This window comes from Pezoporus occidentalis, unplaced genomic scaffold, assembly GCF_034315485.1.
Source record: "Pezoporus occidentalis ecotype Australia unplaced genomic scaffold, CSIRO_AGI_Poc_V1 ctg21, whole genome shotgun sequence".
NCBI lineage: Eukaryota > Metazoa > Chordata > Aves > Psittaciformes > Psittacidae > Pezoporus > Pezoporus occidentalis.
Window position 1 is genome coordinate 6841263 of NW_026913964.1, and position 26333 is coordinate 6867595.

General features: G+C 37.1%; 1 protein-coding gene and 1 long non-coding RNA gene across 6 annotated transcripts in view; one reads left to right on the forward strand and one right to left on the reverse strand.

The window, feature by feature from the left end:
* LOC134164022 (uncharacterized) overlaps positions 1-23953 on the reverse strand; it is a 62515-nt gene extending 38562 nt beyond the window's left edge. Inside the window, exons 1-3 of one of the 4 annotated variants that reach the window (XR_009964963.1) lie at positions 11834-12114; positions 3803-3998; positions 871-3528 (exon numbers count right to left, since the gene is read on the reverse strand). This is a non-coding gene — a long non-coding RNA (uncharacterized LOC134164022). Of the gene's footprint in view, positions 1-870; positions 3529-3802; positions 3999-6042; positions 6140-11833; positions 12115-23720 lie in introns of those variants that run through there. The other 3 variants (XR_009964965.1, XR_009964964.1, XR_009964962.1) reach the window with 3 other exon arrangements.
* Positions 23954-24112: 159 nt separating this feature from the next.
* The window catches only part of DPH6 (diphthamine biosynthesis 6), a 213238-nt gene continuing 211017 nt past the window's right edge, over positions 24113-26333 (forward strand). The window contains exon 1 of one of the 2 annotated variants that reach the window (XM_062619375.1): positions 24113-24368. In XM_062619375.1, coding sequence (XP_062475359.1) covers positions 24121-24368 — 248 coding nt within the window. In that variant the 5' untranslated portion in view covers positions 24113-24120. The remainder of the gene's footprint in view (positions 24369-26333) is intronic. The other variant, XM_062619374.1, reaches the window with a different exon arrangement.

A 26333-nucleotide genomic window follows, 5' to 3' on the forward strand; every position in this document is an offset into this window, starting at 1 on the left:
AACATACTTTGTTCAAACATGGGAATGCTCTAGGAATGAACTAATAACTAAGGATAAACTGTTCTCTTGCAACACTTGATGTCAGGAGTGTGATCTATTTCAGTTCCAAAAAAAACCAAAACAGTTCTGCAGTGTTACTCAGGAAAACCCTTCAGTTTAGTGTCCCTTATTTACCCCCTCCATATTACAGAGTTCATACTGGTAGCCTTTTTGCTCAGACATGAAATATAATTCCTATAATTACCAGACTGTTATACATTAGTGTTTCTTACCATGCTACTCAAGACTTTCCCTTTTGCAGTTGTCCTGCAAGTTTCCTGGAAGAACCAAAATCCTCTGAGACTATCACCTGATAGTTGTGGAACCAGCTGAAAAAATCTTCTAATTTCTATCAGTTCTTCTTGGATAATATGCACTGTGGGGAAAGATCACAGCCAAGAGGGAGAGAAATTTAAATTATTCACTGGAGAGATAGCATAACATTTGTGAGGAAACTAAAACTATTACCATGAGACACAGGCTACATCTCTCATTGTTTCATGGAGTAAAAAGACCAGCAAAAATATATGCACCATTCAAAACCTAACAAATAAAACCTTCTATTTGATGTGAGTAGAATGTCCTTGCACTGCTTTTTGTACACTGGCATTTTATCAGTGGCATTTTGAAGACACAATGTCTTCCCTTTTCACTCTGGCATAATGAGTTCAATCACTCCATACCAGGAGTACTGTTTTACAAGCAAGCATGAGGGACTACTTCAGATTGTCCTACAGCTGAGCATCCACATCATTTATCTGGAAGGAACATGTTCAGATAGCCATTAGGCAGAAGAGGTGATTGGACCCATGCCTGCCATACCCTGGGGTGGGATGGAAAGAAAATGGTCTTTCACTCTTACCTACTGTTACTGCACATTTCCTCTGTGAAAAAGACTGCTTTCAGGAGCAGTTTTACGATAATGAATTTTATTGTCCTACATTGTCTCCCTGCAATCTAACCATGTAAATATTACCCCCCAGAGACTTAGGAGAAATCTCTCTTTGCAGCTATTTTCCACGAGCTATTTTGATAACATTTAGTCTATGTTATGGTTTTATGGATCCCATTGTCAGCTTTCTCTCCCCACAGACTTCATATAGGGAAATGAAGCACCTGGATTCCAGTCAGTGGCAGGTTTGGTGCTGTAAGAACCAGTCAATGTTTTGATGCCTAAAAATGTTTTGCAGTAAAGTTTTATAACCTCAAGATTTTGACAACCTTTACAATTTTAAGGAAGTGGGATAAAACTGTCTCAGAAGTGGTTACGAAAGCTGGGGACACTTTTGTTAACTGAGCTGTCATTTTGGCATGGTTTCAAGTCTATGACACTAAAAAAATATTGCATCACAAAATAGCCAATTTCACAGAATCTTAGCATGGAATATACCTAAGAATATGAGGTCAACCTGTGCTTGTTATCTCATAGAGATTAAAAGAAATGCCAAACAAACTAAAAACCCCAACCTAGCAGAGGGTTAATTTAAAACTAAGACGAAGCTACTTTCAGGCAGTAATGTTTTTTAAACCTTCCTTTATAATTTTTGCTTATCAAGGAGTGCCCTTCTGGTATATCAACTGAGCCAAGACTGAGTTCTCAAATACTATGATGGCTTCTGTTAATTAGATAGTTTATCTGTGATGAGTTGTTGACACTGAGATGATTTGTGTTAAATAATTTTAAAATATTCTGTGGGGCACTAACTTAGAAGCATTGTTTGTTCATATTCCAGGCCCCGGCTTCAATCTTTTTTACAGCCCTCAACAGAAATGAAGTTGATGCTTCAACAAAGTTCTTTAAGTCAGAACAAGTAACATCACAAAGATATTTTTGAGTAACTGGAAATCTCTGTAATAATTTTGTCTTTTTATAGTCTGGGCTTTAGTTTAATGCCATAAAATTTGAAGAACGTTTTTGGTAATATTATTTAAATATATTAAGTTTTGCTAGTTTAGCATTTCTTAAGAATTTCTTTCGTGATGTTTTCCCACCCATCACCAGTCCATCAATTCAGGGCAAAATGAAGTAAAGACTGGCAGAATATGACATTTCTTTCTACTAGGGTGCTATAGTTTTATACAAGCTCTTATCTCTTGATGGGCTTTAACAAGAAAGGTGGATAGGCTGGGGTTTAGTTGTGAAATACACTGTTTGTTACAAAAATACACACACTGTACTTCAGAGATGCTTACTAAGTATTACACTGTTTGAAAAAAAAAAAAAAGAAAGCTTTCATGTGGATGAACCAAGTGTAAACACTTACAGATAGGAAGTACTCTGTCACCATATTAACAGGAGCACATCGTTATTTGTTCTTCTTGTTCTTCTACTCCATAAATTAGTTCTCCCTTCCTATCTCACTTCTCTGTTCTTATACTTTTTTACCACCACATTTCTCTTATTTTCTTATTCCCCCTTTCAACAAAAATGATACCTTTCTTTCTGACTGTTTTAATCCAATTTTCACTTGTTTGCCTCCACTGTCTCTCTAGTCTTTAAGCCCCAAATGCTCCCTTTTCCTTCTCAACATCCCATCCTTCCTGAGTGGGAGTTCTGCCCATGCCGCTATAACACCTCAGACTCTGTTGTGATCTCCATTCTGCATTTGCACATGGATACAGTCCCCTAATTGAGAGACTTTTTTTTTTTTATTAAAAGCATTAGACATTTATATGTAGGAATAACACTTGCAGAGACATTCTCTAGGTTAAAAGTTAAAAGGGATGTCAATCATCATACTTCAGAACATAAACAGATTGCCAGCGTGGGTTGAAAAGGAATTTTCCCCACATAAAGTCATAGAAGTTTGCAATAGAAAAGAACTAATAGGTCAGGTGATCCATCTACCTGCCAATTCAAGCTTCTTCCCCACCACGTATTTTGCTGATCCTTTGACCTCTCAAAAATCTCAAGCAATTGGATTGTTAATGCTTCCCCGTAGAGATTATACAGTCATTTAGTGCAACTAGTTTGCTCCCCAGATTTTTTCAGGTAGACAGCCTAAACTTTCTTTCACTACTTTTATTCAACTAGTCTTAATATCACTCCTATCTATCACATTAAATAACATTTATCTCCTGCCCTATTTTTTACACCTTTCTAGTGAATATAAATTGCTGTTATGGCCTGTTTAATGATTCTTACCTAACCTATTACTTGCCTTTAGCTAAACAAACAATTCTTTTCAGTATTATCTCTGCTTAAAATTATACTTTTGTAACTATAATGCACATGAGAAGAGTCACCTACAATGACTGGAGGCAAACCAGAGCTTCTGAATACATATACACATACACATAAATAGATTTGTCAACAAGAATATTCATATATGTGGTACACTTACACCTATGCAAAATGAATGTGCAACTAACTGTTATCATTCTTTATAAGACAGCCCTTTCAGCTATGTGAATGTTTCTGTGGTACTCTGTTCTGCCCTGCAATTCTTTGATCAGGAAGGAAGATAGCTTTCCAAATCAGGTCTCTGTCTCTTCAGTGGTAAAAAAAAAACCAAACAAAAAATTAAATTGTTTGGGGATGAACAATGATGAATTTTCAATAAAATAAAAAATACAGAGAAAAGCTTTAAAACTTGATGGGGAGGTTAAACAAGTAAATGAGTTCTATATGTCCCTCCCTGGACCACGTATAAATCGCCCCACAGAACACTAACATTAGTGAAACCAGAATGTTCCAGTAGGTTTTAAAATTCTTATATCCCAGCTTGTAAACAAGGGGAAGATAAAAAAATGCACAGGTAACTCTGAAGCAAGCAGGAGAATATTTTGCCTAGGTCTTGAAAGGACACATGTTCTTGTAGATATGACAGAGGACAGGGTGAGAAAGCACTGCATTGCTGTCCAAAGGTATCACACGAGTTTTCTGTTATTTCAGTAACATGGCAGAAGAATGAATACAAAGGTATAACTCTTCTTGTACTCTGTGCTAGTTATAGCACCTAGGAGTAAGAAAACCAACAGAGTGAATATTAACCCTTGCCGCAAACAGCTTTCAACTACTAACTCCAGTTTCTGTTTTCCAAGACAAACGTAACCCTCCACTCTTCTAAACCTCATATAATCATTTTTCTAGAGCTATGGTTTTTGAGGTGTAAGGCTATATTACAGAGATATTTTGAAAGTCTTGTGGTCAAATTCTAAGCAGCTGTTACCAGATGAAAGCAGCTAGTTACCTTCACTGCACTCCCTAGTACTTAAGATACATTCAAATTTCAGGACATAAGACCAGTGGTCTAGTCTGTTCACACAGCAAAAGTAGATTGCAACAGTCCTCTTGTAAAAGTATGCTGAAGAGTGTTGTATAGAACTTTATAATGCAGGTCAATTTCTATTATAATTCTAACAAGCAAGTATGTAATATACTCAGAAGACAGGTGATGAAACGGTTACTATAAATTATCCTAACAAGACTCATTTCTGTAACTCTATTTTTATATCTTTACATCCTTTGTAAGTTAGCGTAAACACAATTAATTAATCATGAAAAGCAACTCCTACAGAGAAGAAGAGGGATTTTAGCTTCCAAAGCAACTTCCCTGCCAGACCTGAAAAATCTTATTCATTGTCAAGTAGTGTCACTCTTCTTAGCCAGCCTTTGATACCATGAGGTACAGCAACCAAGAATTGCAGCTGTCTGCCTGTTTTTTTGACATGGATACAGGATTGAAATATACTGGGCTATTTGCACCATCTGGTACATGCATTTCAGTTGAATGAAAGCAGATGAACTCCTGGGCACTTTGGTGATGAAACACCAGGAGAAAAGAAAACAAAACCCAGAAGACAAAAAAAGTGTTAGTGAGGAAAAGAAGCTGAATTGATCTAATTTCTGGAATACGGAAGACCATCTTCTAGGTTTCCTTACACTTGACATGGGACTGTATGTTTGACTCCTTGCATGTTTTGCATAAGAATGTGTTAGATTAAGCAGAATGTTCTAATGATCCTTTTTAGTTTTGAAATCTAGGGATCTATAAATATGTATATATCAATGTTGCTGTGACTATGATTTGCAGCTGTCAATCAGTTTGCCTTTATGGCTGTAAATTTTCATTTCACTAGATTTTTTTTGCATAGTCTTCTAAAAAGAATAAAAGTCTACTCCACATCTCCACATTTTAGACAGAAGAGTAATGCCTGATTAACAGTATGCTGAGAGGTGTCACATTCACATTAACACTGATGTGTGAACCAGTGGTCAAATGGCAGATTACATGTCTGTCACAACACATCAGGGCAGTGTTCCAGTCTGCCAGCTTTACCCTGCCCAGCTTCTTCAAACAAAGAGTTCTTCTGAAAAATGTAGCACAAAAAGAATGTTGAGCCTCTGGGGGAAAAAGAAGTCTGTCTCACGGTCAAGATTTTCAAAGTCTCAGTAACATCAAATGGCAGAAGGGGTTACTCACAGCCACATAACCTTGCAGGTTCATGGATGTCTAATGCAAATGTTGCTTATGTGGCCTTATCAAAGATTTTCTGTATAACTATATTGCTGAAAAAGTACTATGGCTGGCATATTTCAGTTTGGAGAAAGGATGCCAAGTCTATCAAGGCTAGAAAAACTGACCCAGTTCCAAGAGAAAACGCAAGGTTTTGGATTATCATTTGAAGCCAGAAGTTCCAGTTCATTGGAAATATCATGAAAAGTGTCCTCTTGTGTGAAGGACAGTTTTTGGTGGGTTTTGAATTGTTTGTTTGTTTGGGTGATTCGGTTGGTTTGGGGTTTTTTTTAGTGAATAATTAACTAGCTGCTTGATTCCTTATATAGCATATAGTCACACCTGAAACTGAAGTAACTTTTAGTGGTTAATGATGTCTGAAGACAATACACATAATGAAGCAGAACACATTTTCAATCCCTTGGATGTTTTCATATATTAAAAGCAAAATTTTAGACAGTAATTGTAATATTGTTTGCAAAATCAAAAACACTATCTCAGGGTTTAAAAATGCTTTCTGGAGAGTTGTAAACATCATGCTCACTTGGATAGTGCCTGGCTTCTTACATGCTTTAAGCCCCAAAAGATCTGCTGAACTTTCCTGGAAGTTAAATTGTTGTTCCAGTAGTACTCTCACTGCACAGAATGAAAGATATCCAGTCTAAAATATTGAAAACACTTAAATTGCCCCTTGTTATTTTCCTTATCATTATTATTACTGCTGGTAGCAATAGTAGTTTTGTGTTATACCTTAGTTACTGGACTGTTCTTAACCCATGGGATTTACATTCTTTCAATTCTCATCCCTATTCCTCCAGGAGCCGGGGGGGAAAGAAGGGGAGGAGTGAGTGAGTGGCTGCATGGTTCTGAGTTACTGGCTGGGCTTAAACCATAACAAACATAAAAGTTAAGTTTTATTTTCAAGAACACCCAGATTACATAGATCTTCTTTACAGTATAAAAATATTTTTTTAAGAATATTATCAAAATATGATATGTGTAAACAGTTAGCATATGAGCCAGTATGTGAACAAAGCCCAAAATGAATAGTTCTGTCTTGGCTCATCTCTTGTTATTATGTTCATTATGTTATTATATTCATTATGTTATTATGAATGTACTATATACAATGGATATGCTATGTATACTCTCTCTACTTAATAATATAGAATACATGTACTCCATTCTATAAAATATTGTATATTATTACATAGAAATATGGTACTTCTTATATAGTCATTATTTGGATTTTTACATCAATTCTGCATGGATACATATTTCCATACAAATTATTGCAAAATTCAGTCCACTGTATCAACTTTTGCTTTTACTAAAATCCCTTCTCTACTCCGAATTTAAAATATTAAGGAATACCTATACAGTTTCCAAGATCTAGGAATTTATATAGTGCGTAGACATTTACTTCAGTATATTATGGTGATAGGAATGGACTTTAATGATTTTCCCTTTATTTAACTATAAATTATTATTTCATTAGAAGGAAAAAATACCACTGATTTGTTAGTGAAACAAAGTTCAACAACACTCAGATGAGCCACAATTCAGTTTGTCAGGCTTGGCTTCCTTTCATCATTTTTTTTTCTTCCTGACACTATGAACCTGCTGCTACTGTCATAGGATGTAAAGTTTCTGTACACATTTTACTTCTCATTTCTGTATGAATGGCTCCTATGTCTTGAGGCATAGAAATGTTATTTTCTATGGATTGAATTTAGGTTTCTCAGGAATAGCGTAGGTATGGCATGTTACAAGCAGAAAGATTAGCTGGAGGGTCTGAATTCTACCTCTAGCTATCTTCTTTCTAATTCACTTAAAGTCTCTTAAATAATTATTCTTAAGCAAAGGTCTCACTGTATCCTATAGCAGTATACATAAAAAGCAACTATCTCACTGTATCCTATAGCAGTATACATAAAAAGCAACTATAGCTGTGCAGCACAGCATGGTGTTATACATGATACAGCAGTACAATATTTTACATTCAGAAAGTAGATAAAAAATGTGCACAGCATAAATGAAATGTTTTCACTGATATTAACTGAATTTATTCACATATTCAAAGACAGATAATGAAATGTATTTTAAGCTCTCATGAATGAATACTTGAGCAATGTAAAAGAAATATCATTAAAGTATTTAATATTATTCTGGTAGGAAGAGGAGAGGTATACATGTATAAAATTATTCTAAAAAAAAAATCGGAACTGATACATGGAGTTTATTAGCTGTGAAGAACTTTAGTAAAAATAGCAATGAAATTGTACATACAAGTGCAATTTTCATAAGTATTTATTATTGGTCAGCTCTGTTTCTTTTAAGTTTCATGCACATTCTCAGTAATTTCTTCAGAGTTTCTTGAACTGCAGGACAAGATTGGTGGGGAGAATTATGTTCTTAAAGTAGCAGTGAGGCATCTAAACAAAGCAACAGTATTTTTATTCTGTAGCATTCATAAAATCCTTACTGAACTGATGTCTGTGTCTAGAGCTACTTAGTATCTATTTTTTTTACAAATAGTATTCCTGTAATGTCTTGTTAGACACATGCTGACCAATCTATACTTTCAAAACACGAGGGAAAGTATCAACTAACACCCTAAACCCAGTGTAATTCACTGATTAATTTCATAAACCTGCCTGTGGGTCCTGAAAATATTGCCTATATTTATCTGTCAAATACAGACTGAAGTGATTTAAATTATCCTCGTCAAGGGTTTGTTTTTGTTTCTGTAGTTCACGTAAAAATATTTACATGCATGGTATTATTATAATATAATGTATAATCTGTTAATTATTTTTAACATCTAGGATAAGAAAACATACAAATGTTCCAGTTATTAATAGAATTGTTATTCTATTGAATTACGAACCTCAAATATACCAAACTGCCATGATTATTGGAAAAACTGGAACCAACTCACACTCTCAACTCTGAAGTGGTGCAGGTATATTTTGTATCAAATTTGTGAAGAGGAGTACAACCTACATGTGTGTCTTTCTTTATGCAAGTCCAGATAAGCAGTGTTTAACCCACTTTAGTTTAAAAGCCTTTCAGCAAAACGCGTGATGACTACACATGCTATGAAAAATAATCTTCGACCAACCACATGCTGTGTAAGGGTACCAGTGAAACACTTCATAAACAGACAGAATGCAAACATGCACAAACACACAAACCACTAATGCCATAAAAAACCTCAAGCACAGTACAAACAAAATGCATGCCAAGAAACCTGCTTAAAATTTTCTATTATAGAAAAATACACTTTCAATGTCTGAAAATTTACTTGACTACTCACTGTACAATAAACAAAACTATGTGAAGTCCATAATGTTCTGTGAATGAAAATTCTATCAAGATCCACATATTGTTTAATATTCACTGTCCCTGGATAGTTATATGTTATATATGATCTTTAGAGTAGCTGTTCTTGTTCTCCATGTATGTCACTTAATAAAAATAAGAAACATATACATGATATATGATCATGTGTCCCCTGTATGCTTATCACATTTATAAAATAACTGTAATTGTTAGGTAAGATTTCGGTACTCAGCAAATATAACAATCTAAATCATGGAACCAATTCACTCCTGATACAAATCTGGTTACTTCAACACCACTTGGCATTGGTAGGTAAATTAACTTCTATATAGAATTTAAAGGTAGAGTTTTGGTCTTAATGGGGCCAATTATGGTGTATATGTGAACCACTACCATGCTTTTGAAAACACCTAAGGCCTCACAATGTCATCACAAAGCCAAGCACTTCAGTACCTAACGTGGCACTCTGCTGCCAAGTGAAACCCTTAGCCCATGCTTGGCAGGCAGACTGGTTGCAGACAAATCTGAATAGGATTATAGTGAAAAACTGAGAAGGTTGTAATTAAGTAGGAAATACAGAGAAGAAATTCAGAGCCCAGAACCTGTCCCTCAGAAGGAGTTAGGTCTATCAGTTCAGTTTGTATGCTAGAGTTAAGTCCGAGGCTCCTCCTTCTAGTCTCTTCTGGGGGAGGTTGTGAGTTAGCAGCCAGATTTAAGATAGTAATGGCAAATCCTGTAATTTCATGAAAAACATTCCCAGATTCTTTCTATATTCTTTCACTATTAATGTGGCAAACAGCAGGACAGCGTTGTGGCAGGCATATTTAATGAATGGCCAAATATGTAACTACTGACTCTAGTCTTTGCTGAAGCTCTGACTGATTTTTATTTTTCTTCCCACAGAGGTGTTATGTTCATACAACCTTCAGGAATGTTAGCATCATCAGTCCTTAAAAAAACTCAGATACACTGACCAAATGTTTGCAGGAAAAACTTTAGAAGAGGGCAGGTAAAAAGAGGGACTGGTGGTACATGTCTGATTTCTTAAGGCTAAACCTACTCTATTATGCCACTAGAGTAGCACAACAAGAAGGCTTAATGAGCACAGTGAAAACGTGTATGGCCTCCAAGTAAGCTAGTATAAGAAAATAACTAAATTAAACCACTGATCAGTTTCACTGATGACTAAGACAACTGCAGTGTGGGCTCTGATTTGTAAATTCTGATGACTCGTTCTGAGACAATTTAACCAAGTGTCCATCCAGGTAGGAGAAGTCACTATTCCCATGGTAGGAACAGGACCTTCATTCCCCTGATGCTGCTGTTTATAATTAAGCATTTTAAAACAAATGCAATTAGTGGTCTTGCAAAGTAACGTAGAATTTCACATCCCAGATTGGCTGAAAATTGATACGTCACCTCCTCATCCCTACTGTTCAGCAGATGCCTCAAGAGAATTATCATTTAAATTCAACAAATATCGTGAATCTTCATTACCAGATTGCACTGATTAAACTAGTCAGATTCTAAATTAATTCAATTAAATGGGCGTAACTTTTGTACTACAGCTCAGTCCTCAGAAAAGAACCACTTGTTAATTAGATTATTTACTGTTCTTTGTTTTTAACACTTGTTTAATTAGAAAATGAATAAACAGTAAGAAGTAAGGACCTTTTGTAAATTTTCATTGAAGGAATCACTGTGTGCCAAAAACATGTTTCTGAATACTCTTCAGGAGTAGGAAAATCTTCAGGAGAAGGTGGCAAACCAAGCTATCACTTTTATTTTGGAATTTAGAGATAAAAAAATAAAAATAAAAAAAAATTGACCAGGTGGAGATGGAAAGAAGTGGGAGTTTCTGAGTTTTTTTCCAGACCTTTTTCTAAATCAGAATTAAGTAACAAGATAGTTATTTTCCTTTTGTTTACCCTTCAGATCTTGCTTATACACAGCTTTAAATGTTCTCCTTTATTACTTATGCATCTTTATTATCTATTTATTTTCTTCCCCAGTGACTGTCTGCTTCTGAAGAATACTGATTAAGATGAACTCTGTATGCCTGCCCATTCTCAGCAGAAGCAAGGTTGGTTGTTTTGTTGTTTTTTTTTCAGTTTTTCTCTCCAACTAAAAATCAGCTTGGGACAATCAATACTACTGCATGCTTTCAAATTGAGATCAGGGAATTTACTGGCTAGTCCAAAATCCAACATTATGCTTTTGTAAATTTAGAAAGGACTTTGTCTTCTTGATAGTACAATTCTGACACACAGTTTTTTGTGGTTTTTTGTTGGTTTTTGTTGTGCTCTTTTTCCCCTCAAACATAAGGAAGTTGCTGGAGATACTGCTATTGCATTCCTTGGTTTTTTAAGTGGTTGCCTACTTTCCCAAATTGCTTTGTAGTAACAATCCTTGCTTGTTGCAGTGAAGTAACGCCAGTTTATATTGAGAAAAATAGAACAGCTAAAGCTTTGGCATGGGTAAGTAGTATCTGTGTGAAACCATGCTTGATTTGGAAGGTTTTGGCTATGGTGGTGCAAATCCCTTGACACAACTTCAGACTGTATGTCAATAGGGTATATTCAAGTTTCTTCATGATAACTGAGCATGACTCAGTGATTAAAGATGTTGGGTGACCTGACATCTCTGGAGCTCTGCTACAGAAAACAGTCACGGCCAGAAGCACTTAAACCCACACACTTGTCTATGTGTTATTAATGTCATTTGTAGTGGCAAATACAATATATAGTTTTAAAAAATAATGCTCTGTTTTTTTAAGCTGGATTTATAAAGTCCAAATGTTTACTTAGAAATTAAACATTTTGGTACTGGGGCCTCTAGGATATGTTGGCAGTGGAAAAACTAACCTACACCAGATGGCAGAGGTTAAAGAAATACTATAAAATATGGCTTCTATTCATACAGTTCTCAGACAAACAGAACCCCAAGCAGAAAAAAAACTGTGAAAGTGGAAAACCTTTTCATTTGCTTACATTTCTCTTTGCTACTCAGCAAACCTGAGAGGTATTGTATCATCACGTATCAAGAAAGTAATATGCCAGATTGTTGTAACAGGTGGAATATGTTTGTTTGTAACACGTTGAATCTGAAATAAAGAAAGGACCAAAGTTACAAAAACATTTACAAATTGTTAAGTACCTCAGTTTTGTACCTGCAAAGCTTACTGCATAAATGAGAATCTGAGACAATAGCTGCATTTTGCACAGAAAATATAAAAATTAAATTCTCATTCTTTCACAGGTTCAGTTAATTGGTCTAGTAACATGTAAGCTAAGGAGAGACTTCTACATTAGCATTTTTAGTTAATTATTTCATAAATATAAGAGATAATTTTTTTATCTAGACTTCATCCTATTTTACCTAAATTATATCATCTCTAAACTTCATCCTGAATTTTTGCATTTGTTTGAAAAGCCTCTTAAAATCACAACTGTTTTGTAACTTCAATGTACTTGACTTACACAGCATTTTATGAATCTATTGTTTTTATAATATAAATGCATCCTGATAAAAGAAACACTTCTTGTATACTTTTGTCACTTCAAAAAATCTGCTGTAAATCTGTAAAGCAAAATGTGTGATATAAACCATTTTCTTATCATATATGTAGTCATGTGATGTTTAAAAAAGAGAAAGGGGAAGAAAATGATGTGAACTTGGGCACAATGGACCATGCTGTCAAAAATATTCAGTTGTCAAAAATGCAGATGGCATAAAAGCACAGAAACAGATCAGTCATTTGAGATTTTTTTTCTAATAAGAGCGATTGAGTGGAGTGTTAAAATTTATTAGATGCCTAAAAATGTGCGTGGGTACCCAGGTAAGGTTTTCTATGATACCTAAATACTTCTTGAAAATCCTTTTTATTTGAACAGTTAGGTACTTAATATGTTGAGAGACATAGTCCAATGTCCAAGATAGAAATAAATGTTTTCCCATATAAGCAGTGGTTAAAAAGGAAAACAGCAAGGTGTCTGAGGGGGTAAAAGCTCCCTGAAGTCTTGTCCTTTTCCTTAAATTAAAAAAAAAAAAAAAAAAAAAAAAATTAAAAAAAGAAGGGGGGAGGGGGTGGAAGCTGAAGAAAATTGAAAGCTCTGCACAATTAAAACAATGCTACTGTGTAGCTTTTAAGAACACTCATTAAAGATTTTATGTATTTGAATATTCTGACACTACTAAGGGCATTTGAAAGAATGATTAAGATCAGTAACAAGCTACCTGGCCAATCTCAAGAGTTCAGCTAGAGGCAGGCTCTGCTTTTTCCTTCCTGAGCTGTTCCTAAGAGACAGAGAGGAATCTTGAAATACAGAAAGTGCTTACAACTACTACGGCTGTTTCCTCCTTCTGCCCACTTTATTTTTGCCCCTTTTGCCTGTACAAGTAGTGGCATTTTGGTGTGAATACAAAGCCCCTTTGCAATGGATAGAGCCAGTGTTCATAATAAACTCATCTCTTATTGCTAGGCAACACAGAGCAATGTGAATTTGTCACTTCTGTTTGGTGCAACTTTCGATTTCACCTCCAACTGTAACAATATAGCCTGCTATATTTTAGATGCCACTGTGGTTGGATGCCATCCCAGGAAAGATGTGAACTACTACTGACAGGGAGTGAATGACTGGCAATGGGCATAAGCAGTTTTTTGATTCTTAAGCCTTGACATATAATTAATTGTTAGATTTATTCTTCTATGAAACTCATACTTTAGGATTCCTACTTACTGCCTTTTAGAAAAGGCAAATGGAAGATAAAAATTTTCCATGAGGCGAAGTTTTGTTTGCCTGTTCACCTTTTTTCATGTAGAATTTGCTCTGTTCATATTTTTCTGTATCAGATGTCTTTTGGAGGTGTAGAATTCAGACCTTAAGTAGCTTTGATCAATGGAACATAATTATTTCTAAAGCATATCCAACTATTTGTTTGAATAAATATGTTCCTTACCTTAAGGAATTGAGGTTCAGATTACAATAGGTGCTGAGCAACTCTTATGCACTGTCGAATACCCCTATCGAATACCCCTAGCATCCAACCACACCAGTTGTCAAGGAGCTCAGATTATTGCAGATTGACTACATTAGTCACAATTTTTTCAATCTGAAACGACCCCGTCATTCAAGATACTGTAAGTTTAATGCTATTACATGCTATGTTGGCTTTTTTGATTAGAGGACTGATAAATTTCATTTTTAAATTTTGTGTGTCATTGTCTAACCTGGCTACTAGGTCTCAGCTGTTTGATCTTTGAAGAATTAGCTCTGTCTAGGGGCAAAAAAGGGAAAACTTAAAACCAGTATTGTTTCACCACCTTTGGCTAAGATACAGCTAGAAAGAGGGACAAATTTATACTGCAAATAAAATATACCATGAAGAAATCAGCATCATCACCACACATTTATCTACATGTTTAGACACATTTCATGACCATATTAACTACAGAAATATCCCAAATAACTGAGAATCTTGGTAATATTTTAGTCTTTGCATATTTTCAGTGACTCACTGAAAACAAAAGGAGTTTCTGTAACTATATGAATGAACCATGGTATGTGCGTGTTCTTTTAAGAAAGGCCAAGGGTGCAGTTCTATTTTCTTAGCTCTGCTTTCATATTTATGTGTCTCATTTCCAGCTCATTGCTGATGCCTTAGTTGCACTATCCATCAACACTTTTATCCTCCTTGTTCCTCAAAAAGAACATAAAATCCTTTTTTATGTGGTGGTAATATTATTGCAAATAAAAGCAAATACCAAAATCTTTATTAGTCTGCCAAAATAATAAACTATTTAATAAAAGCATGCTGTAAAAATAAGGTCATTTGCATCACTCAAGTTTCTTGCAGGAAATACAGAGAATTAGTGGTCAAAAAGTACAAACTGACAGCAATTATTTCTGTTGTTGATCTAATGCTGCCTGAAAATGGGTTAAAAAATGCGCTGAGGTTTTGCAAGTTTGCTGTCTTTAAATGTTTGTTTTTAATGCTGTTGTATACAGAAGAGCCTGGGAGAATCACATTTTTCAAGGCTCTGCTTTTTTACCAATCTTCTCCATAATGGAGGAAGGAGAGACTGTGTATACCCTATTAGAAATCTTTACTGCGAAGCTCATAGTGACCTTCTGACTCCAATACTACCACAAGATTTACTATCTAAATATTTACTATATTTGTATTCCATATTAATTGTATTTGGTTAGGCTTTGTGTCAGCTTTAGCTATATAATTTTTTTCTTCCTTTTCCTTTTGTCATTCTTGCAGAGAGATCAATGCAAAGCTTCTATTTAAGAAGTTTGTGAAATGCTTCAAGTTAGTCAAAACATGCTTTTAAAATCATGTATCTAATGTCTGATACTTTTTTCTTGTTGTACTACAAACCTGACCATTATTTTCTCACTGCAGCTTCTCTCCCCATCTGGCAGTTCTGCAAATATGTTATTGATAAAGCACAGAAAAATCAGTTGCCGTGGTGAGGTTTAAACACTGTTTGTGATGTCCCTGCATACTTCCCCAGAAGAACCTGCATACAAACACCAAAAATAACCTAGTCTTAGAAATTTCTAAGATTATAAATAATCTTCTTGATCAGACAAAAAGCATTTACCTTAATTGCCATAATCTAAATGTTAGGAACTGATCATTGGAACAACTGAGTTAAAATGTTCCTGGAAAGACTTTTTTTTATACTTATCACAATGATGTTTTGTAACTTAGACATTTGTAAACCCCTGTAAACCTCAAATTACTCTGCAATGAATAGATACCCCCACTTGACAGAAACAGAAACAAAGAGCAACTGAAGTCACATGAACGATCACACAACGATCAACAAGTTATTGACCAGAGAATAAAATTCCAAGATTCAGATCACTGGTGCTGTCTCAGTATTTTTGGGCTTTACTGCTTCTGCTTAAGCGCAATAGAGATGCTCCACTTATTTAGAGGATGAGACATGTATAGAGGTGAAATATTTTAAAAATACATTACATATATTGAAATGAGTACTTCATGGAACCCTGTTAGTATATTCAATCATGCTTTAAACCATAAACCAGCCAGGAGTTACTCTCCTTGCTTCACAGGCTACAGACTGCCGAAAGCTGAATTAACTCTTCTGTGCAGGGTAGATAAAAAGCATGCATGTTATGCACGTTAGGAGCAGCACCTTTTTTTTTTTTTTTTATTCTGAAAATGTGTAAATTTGGTATTTATATTTATTAATAAGTTGAGTAACTGCAACACCTGAGCTGGGTTATATATTCCAGTAAAGTCACCCGTATCAGGCTAAATTAGTCATTTCCAAAGCTGACTTGTTTGGATACTGCTGTTGCTGGAGTAACAGCTCCCGGACATGTGCAGGACTCTAGTTCAGCAGGAAGGTGTTCAAGTCTTAAGATAACCATACACTGAAATACAGACATGTACAATGGTTTCAGAACACTCCATCCTTAATCGATTGCATGGTTTAAATTAAAAACACTTGCATTGTATGTGCTTAGTATTTATTGGGATTGCTATGCTATGTATATATCATTAAGACTAGCTGTACAGATGGACTTTAAAAGACTTAGATAATTGTATGAATGTTAATTAGGGCTTTGTCTATTCAGGCTAAGATATGTAACAACGGTATCACCAAATCACATTTTTCAGATTATTATATCTTGTATTACCTGTAAAACTCAGCAAATTTGCAAGGGTCTTTTAATGCTTATTTCTGAGCTGGGTTGCTTAGGTATAAGAGAATTATGCAAGTTGTCAAAGGTGAAACAAATCAGTAGAAGATCCCTGTAGGTAATAATTTGTGACCGAAGAGAGATGAGAGATTATTAAAATTCTCGTCAGCTTTTACAAAAAAAAAATCCAAACCAACACCATACCAAGAAAACAAATAAGCAACACAAACCAGGCAACGGCAACTAGCAACTTAAAATTAACATCCACACAGCAAAAACCCAGGGATAGCTGATCCACTGGGTTAATGGCACAGATGACTACAGCCAGCCAATCTGCAAAATGAACCCATGGTTCACAACCTGGCCTTTCAAGGAAATCTCTGCAGATGGATGGTAAATTTGTCTCTTGTCTCAGCTCTTATTCCTGAAGTTGTAACAATTCTGTAATGTTATTGCAGTAATCCAATGACTGCAAAAGTCTGGTTTTGAAAATCATAATGCTTACACTAAGAGCAGAAAGCAGGTGTCCTGTTTTTGTCTTTGCCCAATTTCTCAGGCATTATAGAAGCAATGGGCAACTAGAAGAGATTTTTGTTCAAAACCAGTTCTTAGCAATACAGTAATCAGAAGTATCTTTCAGACTCTTGCAAAGTATTTCTTTACTTCAAAGCTTAAACAACATCAAAGAAAGCATAGAGACAAAGCACTGTTGGAAAGTAAGTAACATGCCCTTATTTTTAGCGCTTGCCCACTTGTCACTCTTAAACTCTCATCTGCCTTTCAAATGTAGTGTAATCTAATTTTTATGCATACTGTATGCTTGTACAGACAATTTCCCCATTTCAGAGTATGTCGAGTTTGGTAAAGTCTTTTGTACTTTTCCTTAACCTGTTTCAGAAATAGCACTATCACCATTTGTCTCAGTAATACATAGCATGATGGAAACTGACATTTTTCTATATAGAAGTAAAAAGAATATTAGTTTTATCAAAGCCTAAATCCCCTCTTCCCCTTCAGTTAGATTTGAATTTGGTCACTTCAGGGCTTACTGTGCAGGATGATTTTAAGCAATGGTCAGCATGGTTGCAGGCTCTACTACCTATTAATTGACCATGACAGGAATTATATGTCCAAAGTCAAGGGGTAGAGTGAATAGCATATGTCAGGGTCAATTATAAGGTGGAAGACCCTGCAACAAAAAAGACCGCACTGATTAGAGCATGATGTTGACATGGGAGCTGAAGCTTCAATGTTATTTCAAAGGGCACTGTCACAGTCACCCTTCCTTGAGGTCTCAAAATCAGAGGCAGATTATGTCAGTAGTTTACACTACGCATGATGTAACAAAGTTCAATGGGACATTGAAAGTTATAATTGATCTGTGGCTTTTCTGCAGTGATAAAATGCTTTCTCTGTATTGCTCAAAATTAAGCTTGCTACTTTGCTAACTAGGTCAAAATAGCTCTATACTTACTAGATTAATTCACTTTTGAAAAATCTGACTGTGAGACAAAAAGACTATTAAATAAGCCACAGTTAAGAAGTGGTTTGATTGTTAAAGTTATTAACATTATTTGTACTGGCAAAATTGAACAGAATAGAAACAGTGAAATGGAGAGAAAATAGTCCTTTTTATTACTTAAAGCTATGCTATAAATATTTTATGTTACAGGAAGACTTTTGCACTGAAACAAACGGGATGAAAATGCTGCTGTTTGCTTCTTTCCTTGAAACTTCAGCAGCTTTAACATGCTCAAATGCTCTTAACCTGTGACGAACTGCAGAACCATTTAGTGTGTGATGATCCCAAGTTATATACCATCACAATAAGACACTATAGTTATTTTTTAGATTTTCATTGCACCAGTAGTATTTTCTGAATCTTTTCTTTGAAAGCTGTTTCTCAAAATTTCTGCATCTCCGTAAAAATACCCCAGTCATTTCTGCCTACAAGCTCCCAGTGGTTTAGCTGTAGTTTAAGCTCATTAACTAGATAGCTAATTTCTCTCTGTTCTCATGGGTTATTATCCATGACCACATTTTTCTTAGGTGTTTTGCAGCCACCAAATAGATGGCTAACTCCTCAAAAATGAAAACCTGTAGCTTTAGATTCAAAGTTGTTGGTTGATAAACACATTAGAAGGATCATTGAGTCTGAAAGATCTTTTTCTTCTCCTCTAGAATGGTTAATAGGAGATCATAGTCTCTAACACATAGAAAATCTCCAAAATTTCCATCTTCAGAGTCTTCATTGGCAGTTAATATAGCTTCACAGGAAGCATGCCATGTTAGATAATAGGGACTTGGTTTTGAATCTTTTATATGTACTTCTTTACCACAAACTCACCCCTGATCTACATTTGTTTCAATGTAACACTAGAATAGTTCTCACATTTGTTTTGTATTTAAAACTTATGTAAATTTTAAAATCAAAACGTTTGTTTCAAAAAATCCATTTTTTTTCTCTTTGAAAGTCAGGAAAACCTAAAACCAAAACCAAAACCAGGAGGATACAGAAGTTCTTTAACCCCTAAATACAACATCCATGCTCAACTTTTCCATTGCAATCAATGGAAATTGCAATCAATTTCCAATGCAATCAATTCTACTCTACATTTCAATGTGGCATAGAAACTCCTTTGGTACTACAGGCTTTTCTGCTGGTCTGGTGGTGCTCACATATATCTTTTTCCCCTTGAAAGTACTGAAGGATTTCAAATGAAGAAAAATACATTACAATCCCATGGATTAAGCTGAAGAGAAAAATGATAAATGAAAGAATTTGCCAATCATACATGACAGTTTCCTTTGGAGGTAATTAATGTTAGTGGTTTTACAAATAAAAATTTCAAGCACTGAAAATAGAGCTAGTAGAGTCAAAAATTTGTTCAGCTGCCAGTGAATATTAATTTTAGCTTGCACTAGTGACTGCTGCAAATGGAAAAAGAATGGACATTTTGACAGAGATGTAACCTTATAAGGTTAATTTTGGACTTTTGACTCATTGAAGATTGGTACATTAATGAAAATTAAGTTCATCAAAAGGTTAGAAAAACTTGACTTTTAGTCAAGAACATATATAATGCTATCTTAGGCAAAATTTTGTTTCTGTTGCAGTAGTTAATAAACACAGTTTTGAGAGTCTTCTTCAATGCTATATAGAGGACAAAGCAAAGTTGCTGGATTTCACAGTTCTGCAGCAACAAGTCTAATCACCTATGAAAATGGAAAACCTTGTCTTATCTGAACTAGAAACTATAGGATTAGCTGCATATATATTTAGTAGGGTTTATATGGAGCACTTAAAAGCAAGAAGCCCATTGGCCTAGTAAGTCGTCCTTCACATACAGCACTGATCACCGGAGCCATATCTGGGAGTGGCTAGAGATGGACCTGAAGTCACTGTATGCCTATTTCTATTTAAAAAGAGGTGAACAGCATGACAAGGTGCTCATGCTAATCTTAGTTGGCTCTTTTATCTTGGGCATAGTGCACTGTTAGCAAGGTTTCACAGCAGAGTGAAGCTTCTTATATCTGGTGAGCTTAAAATGTACACAGGATGACCTTGAATCCTTCCACACCCGGATGGAGAGATATGCCTCCTGAGAAATTCCTTTCATTCAGATTTCAGTACTATGTCAATATATCTCAATGCTTCCAAACCAGAAGTTTTTTCAAAAAATTTAGTTCCAGTATATCTCACGGAAGAGTTGACAATATCCTGTTTACTGTGAAGTAAAAGAAAATTCAGGGAAGTTGTAAATGACAGGCAGCTAAAGGAACTCTGCAGCCAGTTTCTTATTTAAAAAGACCAAAACATCCTCCTGTAGAATCTAAAATCCTTTTTCTGTATTACATAAAGAGCTCTGGGTATTAAAGTAGCAGAAATTCTGCCACCTGTTAGACAAGGGAAACACCTCTGACTGCAGGAGAGTCAGAGCAGAATGCCCTAGTGAGGGGCAATTGTGGCACATTGCCAGCTAAACCCATAGAAACCGCAACATTCCTGTTCGGACTTGGCAAAGTCTGGACTAAGCAAAGCAGGAGACGATCTTTAAACTCTGTTTCAAACTGGAAATATTCTTCTAATGTTATATTTGCTTTATATATGCAGCAGTCGTTACTTACTGGTGGTTATAATAGGAAATCTTTTAATTAAGAACGTCATTAGTTCACCTTTAACTGCCAATCACTGGATAATTGGCCCTTTTCTAACAGGCACTGCAGCTCAGGTATGCTAACGTGATTGTTTCTCAGAATAACTTACTGAAAGTAAGTTATTTTTGGAACTCATTTATAAGAGAACTTAATTAACTATTCCAGATCGTTAGGGATACTGCATTGCGTTTTTTAATCCTCTGACAGGTTCCTCCAGTTATATTAATTCATTATAATTATTTTCAACTTTCTAGGCAGAAAAGGGTGAGAAAGAAGCACTGAGACATTGCTGGCTTTCTGTACAAACTAGCCAGTACTTCCCCAAGAAGAAAGGCAGCTTTGGTGAATTGTATTGTTTCAGCTGCTGCAGCAGCACAGCAGAATGTCTTGAGGCAATCAGCTCGAGAAATGGTGCAGTCTTTTGTCCAGTGTCATATAGCAAAACCTTTTAAGAGCAGTGATACTACACCAGAGCTATTTCATCAGGTGAGTGAGAGAGAACAGATTTTCTCACTGAATATATTCCAAATAATTTGAAAAGGGTATCTTTTTGGGTAAAATACAGATTTGTTTTGAAACCCCACTCTACTAATTCAATTTTGACATATTTCACAAATTTTGGGAGCCAAATCCCACTTTTTTATTTGTGCAAAAAACTACTGATGTCTTCATCAAATGGAAGCAAGAATTCCAGTCTCAGCAGCAAATGAAGCAGACTTTGGTCCTGCAGTGTCATATGTAACTTTTACTTCAAACGAGTCTGACTTGTAAGTGGAAATTTGTTTTTCAAAAGCTGTAAAACTGAACGCAACAGAACCATCTGCTGAAAACACAGCAACACTGTATCAAAAGAGATTAATAATAACAGATCCTTGAAAAAATAGGGGAGTTCAGAATTACTCTCTTTTCCAGATCTTGTAATAATGCTACTTAGAAGAGCGCTTTACAAGTCTTTGAATATTTTTTATAAAGCTGTGTGATTAAAGCTACTGATTTTATGGCCTCTCCATTTTCCAAAACAGCAGAATAACTTATGTACCTGATTTTTGGACTTCCCACGCATCATTGCTAATTATTTTAAAAGACCATCTTTTAAGTGTTCACAACTACTAGATGAATTATTCTTTCTTGTGATAATAAAAAATAATTTCATCTAAACCCAGAAAAGATAGAGGTGATGTCCCATCCCCCCCCCCCCCTTTTTTTTTTGCAACAAATCAAATACCTTTCTTTTGCCTTTTTTACAGTTCCTCAGAGGTGTGGTTATTTTCTACTAATTCGTGTACTATGTGGTACTGTTTAATTCAATCTAGTACTCTGCTAAAATCTCTGAGTACACTGAATTTACAGTTTGAATTCAGAACAGGCCTCCATCACCTTTCTGAGCCAAAAAAGGTGCCCCAACCGCCTACTAAAATCCCTGCTACTAAAATCAGAATTTCACATCTAAGTAACCCTTTTTGAGATCATCTAAGATGCTCTGAAGAGCAGAAAAAGCTAAGAATTATGTATTATGTCATCATCACTAAACTAGAAGGAAATCCAACTGTCCTGTAAGTAATTCCAATGCAAGTCAAATATTTTACCTCATAACTGCTGGACTATGATGGCCAAAGCATGAACTGAGGATTTATATTTTAAACCACGTGTTCTTTGTAATTATTCCTATGCAGAAAAAATCCATGTTGTGTTTACTACCTCTTCACAACTACTTGATTGTCACTTCTTAGCTTTTCCGAAGTGTATTTAGGAAGGCATCACCTTTGTATCTGCCCATAATTATCCACACCTATTTTACAATTTCCAGTGACCTACTGTACAGGTCCAGTGCAGACTCAAATAATCTTCCAAAAAAAAAAAATGGTTTTCCAAACTTTCATGCATAAAAAAAAAATATATATTTCTCTCAATAGGCATTTATTTTGACACATTTAACGCTATGAACAAATGTTTTTTCTTAGAATATTTTCTTCTGTATTTTCTTTCATCTTTTCTCCTTTTCATTTTCAGGGAACCTCAGACCCAACAATTTGTGTTCAAGAAACTTGTTTTTCAGAGGCTTGACAAATCCCAACTGGTACAGGTTGTTATATGGCATTGTATAATATCATGTTACAGGGGACTGATAAGTCAACACTTGCAATGAATGAAGCATACCCTTCATCCCAGCCCTGAGGAACAAAGCCTTTTTTGTTAGCTGCACCGTTTGCTACAACTAAATTCAATGGGAACCACGAATCAGCATTCTTAGTCACAGCCAATTTATAGGTTGGATGATCGACACCAGTGGTGGCACTGGAGGTGAAGACACTGAGCAGGGCAGCATGGAGGCTCACCCTGAGGCACTGCGCTTGTCCCCGCTGACCCTACACATCAAGCTCCAGCGAGGGTAAGAACCAGCAGCACACCGGTTTTCTCGTACTTGTTTGGGACCGTGTTTTGGAAACACGGTTTTCCTGTTTGGAAAGTGATGGGCGCTCTGACTTCTGCTCAAAACACTACCATGACACCCCTAGAAACAGCTTTATCTGGTGGCATATAGTCTCATGATACAGTTTCACTGGTAGAACAAACCCACAGGGTTCTTCTGCGACATGAGAGAAATTGTGTTTGTATTCAGAGACTGGGCACCTGGGCAAGTTTTTCAGCGTTCAGCCTACTCCACAGTGGTGTCTGTTGTACGTGTAACAGCAAGAATGCTCAGAAAGCTGGCCCAATACAGCGATCACATAACAAAACCAGATTTTTGGTCTGCTCAAGTGCGCAAGTGGATGCTTAGTGCTCGCAGGTAAACAGCGAGACAGCCAGGTCTGCTCTCCCCTTCCTCCCCGCTCGCCTCCCGCTCCAGCCTCTCGACACGGACAGTGGACGTACACTGCAGCGGCTGGGGAGGGGTCCATCAGCCCCCAGGAGGGCCGAGGGCAGGGGCTAAAGAAGTGCCCACACCAGGCTCCACGCGATTCCGACCGGCCCACAGCGATTTCTGAAGACCCGCAGCCCTTCCTCCGCTCACAGCGGGCCCTCCCCGGTCTACCCCCACCGGGCCGCGGTGAAGCCGGGCTGCGACAACACCCCACAGTCCCGCCAGCCCGAAGGAAAAGGAACGAGCCGGCCACCTTACTCAGTCGGCTCCATTCCCCACACAAATCAAAGCAATCGTTTAGAACAGGTCCGTTGCTAGTCGCAGCAAGCAAAAAAAGAAAAAGGCGGGCAGGGAGACACAGCATGAACTTCAAGCCAGCCCGCTCCCGTGCCTGCTTCGGACCGCAGCCCCGGCAACGCGCGACCAGCCCGGGCCCTCCTAGTACAGTCGCCCTGCCCTCCATAGACGTCTTCCACGCTGCCTCCGCGGTTGTGCCCCCACCCTGCTTTTATTGGCGCTGCGTCTGGCCTTCGCCGCCTCAGCTGGCTCATAGGGCCACTGTAACGGCTGCATGCCTCCTTCGGCACTGAGAGGTAGTGGCAGGCTGTGCCTCCCGGTTGCTCAGGCAGTCGCTGGCCTGCCCCGGGAGAAGGACCTATTGAGTGGAGGTGGCCAGGGGCAGCAACAGAGGAGCTGGCGGCGTGCTCGGCCCGAGACGACAGGGCTCCCTCGCCACCTTCCTCAACTCTCACGCACCTCCCTAGTAGCGTTACCGCCCCCGAGGCCCCTGAGCAGCATGAGAGTAGTGGCTTTAATCAGGTAACGGACTGAGAGAGCTCCCGTGTGGGTGAGCGAGGGGCGTTTCGCAGGCGGAGGCTGCGGCGGTAAAAGGCGCGGGGGGAGGCTGAGAGCCCTCCCCTGTGGGGAGCCGCCCAGGGGTCGCGCTGCACCCAACGCCAGCAGGGACACTTCCCCTCTCTGGGCCTCCCGCCTGTGCGCTTCCTGCCGTCGCCCTTGCTGCGCGGGGTCGCGGAGCTCTGGCGGTGCCTCGCTCTGAGCTGGCTGCCCGCGGTGCCTGCTGCCTGAGGGTTGGCTGCGTGTGAGTGCCGAGGGGACGCGTCCTCTGCTTGCGCGCACGGTGACGCTGCCGCAGGTTCTCCTCTGCTGTTCCCCATGTGCCCGGGACACTCAGGAGCAACTAGGGCCTGTTCAGACAAACAAACACCACGCAGAATTATTGATCCCTGTTATCCCGATTTCCGAGCTTTCCCGTGTCTAGCGCAGGGAAACTGGGCTGTGCGCCGGTTTATAAGCGAAATCTCTTGAACTCTTACCGATAAGATTTTTCTAGTGTGTCTTTTGTTTAGCTCCTTTTTAAAAAGATGAAGCCCAGTCATTTAAATAGTTGAGGTTGGACATAGTCCTATCTGTGAAGGGCTGCTGTATTTGTTCCTCTCCACTTTTCTGAAAGTCAGAAATGTCAGTTTCTGCAGTTTTTCTACTGTGGATGTTTATTTATTTGTTGTTTTGGTTTTTTTTTTCCTTTTTTTTTTTTTTAGACAGAGGTTAACACTAGGACAGGTGTGTTCTTTTCTTCTGAAATAATATTTTAAACTCCAACAAGCTAGGAAACTTGTAAAAAGGATTATGTGGACATGAGCAGCATGTTTTCAGTTTTGGGTTCAGTAACTAACTATCTGCTGAAGTCTTACCATTTAATGTATTAAATTCTGTCAGGCAGTGTCTAACATGAAACCCTGTTGAAATGGGGATTTGGCCGCAACAATTGCAAATCATTCCAAACAACATCCAAACAGGAAAAAACGCAACAAATGTTATCTCTGTTTTTTAAGATTTGCTTAAATGAGGAGTACGAAAATCGGATTTGGTGCTTTTTCTTGTTTTATAGATACAATTTTTTGCCATGCAGATTTATTGTAATATTCTTTAAGCAGAGGAATGTGTTAAAAGGCAGGATGAAATAAAATCCTACAAACAGGTTTCTAACACGATTGCTATTTTAATGGGCAATTTTACAAGGATGGATTTAGTTTCAGTAGTAGTTTTAAGAAGTTTTAAAGAGACATAAAAGTGTCTGAAATCTTTGTAACAGAGCTAGCCTTAAAGATCAGAGGGGAAAAAAAGTATTTGAAAAGTGCTCCTTACTTTTGGAAAGGTTAGGATTATAGAAAAAAGCTACCTTGTTTCTTTTTCTTCTAAAATGTTGTCCACACTTAAAGTTGATAGTCTTGCCTTAAGGTGGTATTTATGAGGTAAGCCCTGTATTGTGTTTTGTGCTGAATCATAGCCATTATAAAGCCAGTCTTCAACCTGAAATATCATGTTTTTCAACTCTTTAATTCTTCTAGAATTTTCTTAACTGTAAATGGTTACACTTGTCAATAAAAAGGACTGTTGCTCAGAAGTCTTTTTTAGACCCATATCTTTATGTTTACCGTACTTTTTTTTTTCTTCTGGTATTTTGTTTATATGTCTACCTATTAACATGCAACATTGTCAAGACTAACCTTGACTGTGGCTAGAGTTTATACAGTTTTCTACAAAAAATGCTTTGTTGATTTTTTTCTGTGATGAGAATTAAGACACGTCCCCAAGCTACCTCAGTACCTGTTTCATCTCTCAGAGCGTTTTCTCTCTTCTATTTTTTTTGTTTTGTTTTGTTACGATCTATTAGATAACAGCCAAAGAGGGGCTGTGCTGAGTCCACCTTCCTTCCACAGCATGGGCTCTCTGGCTTCCATTTGTCTTAGCCATCATGTGTTT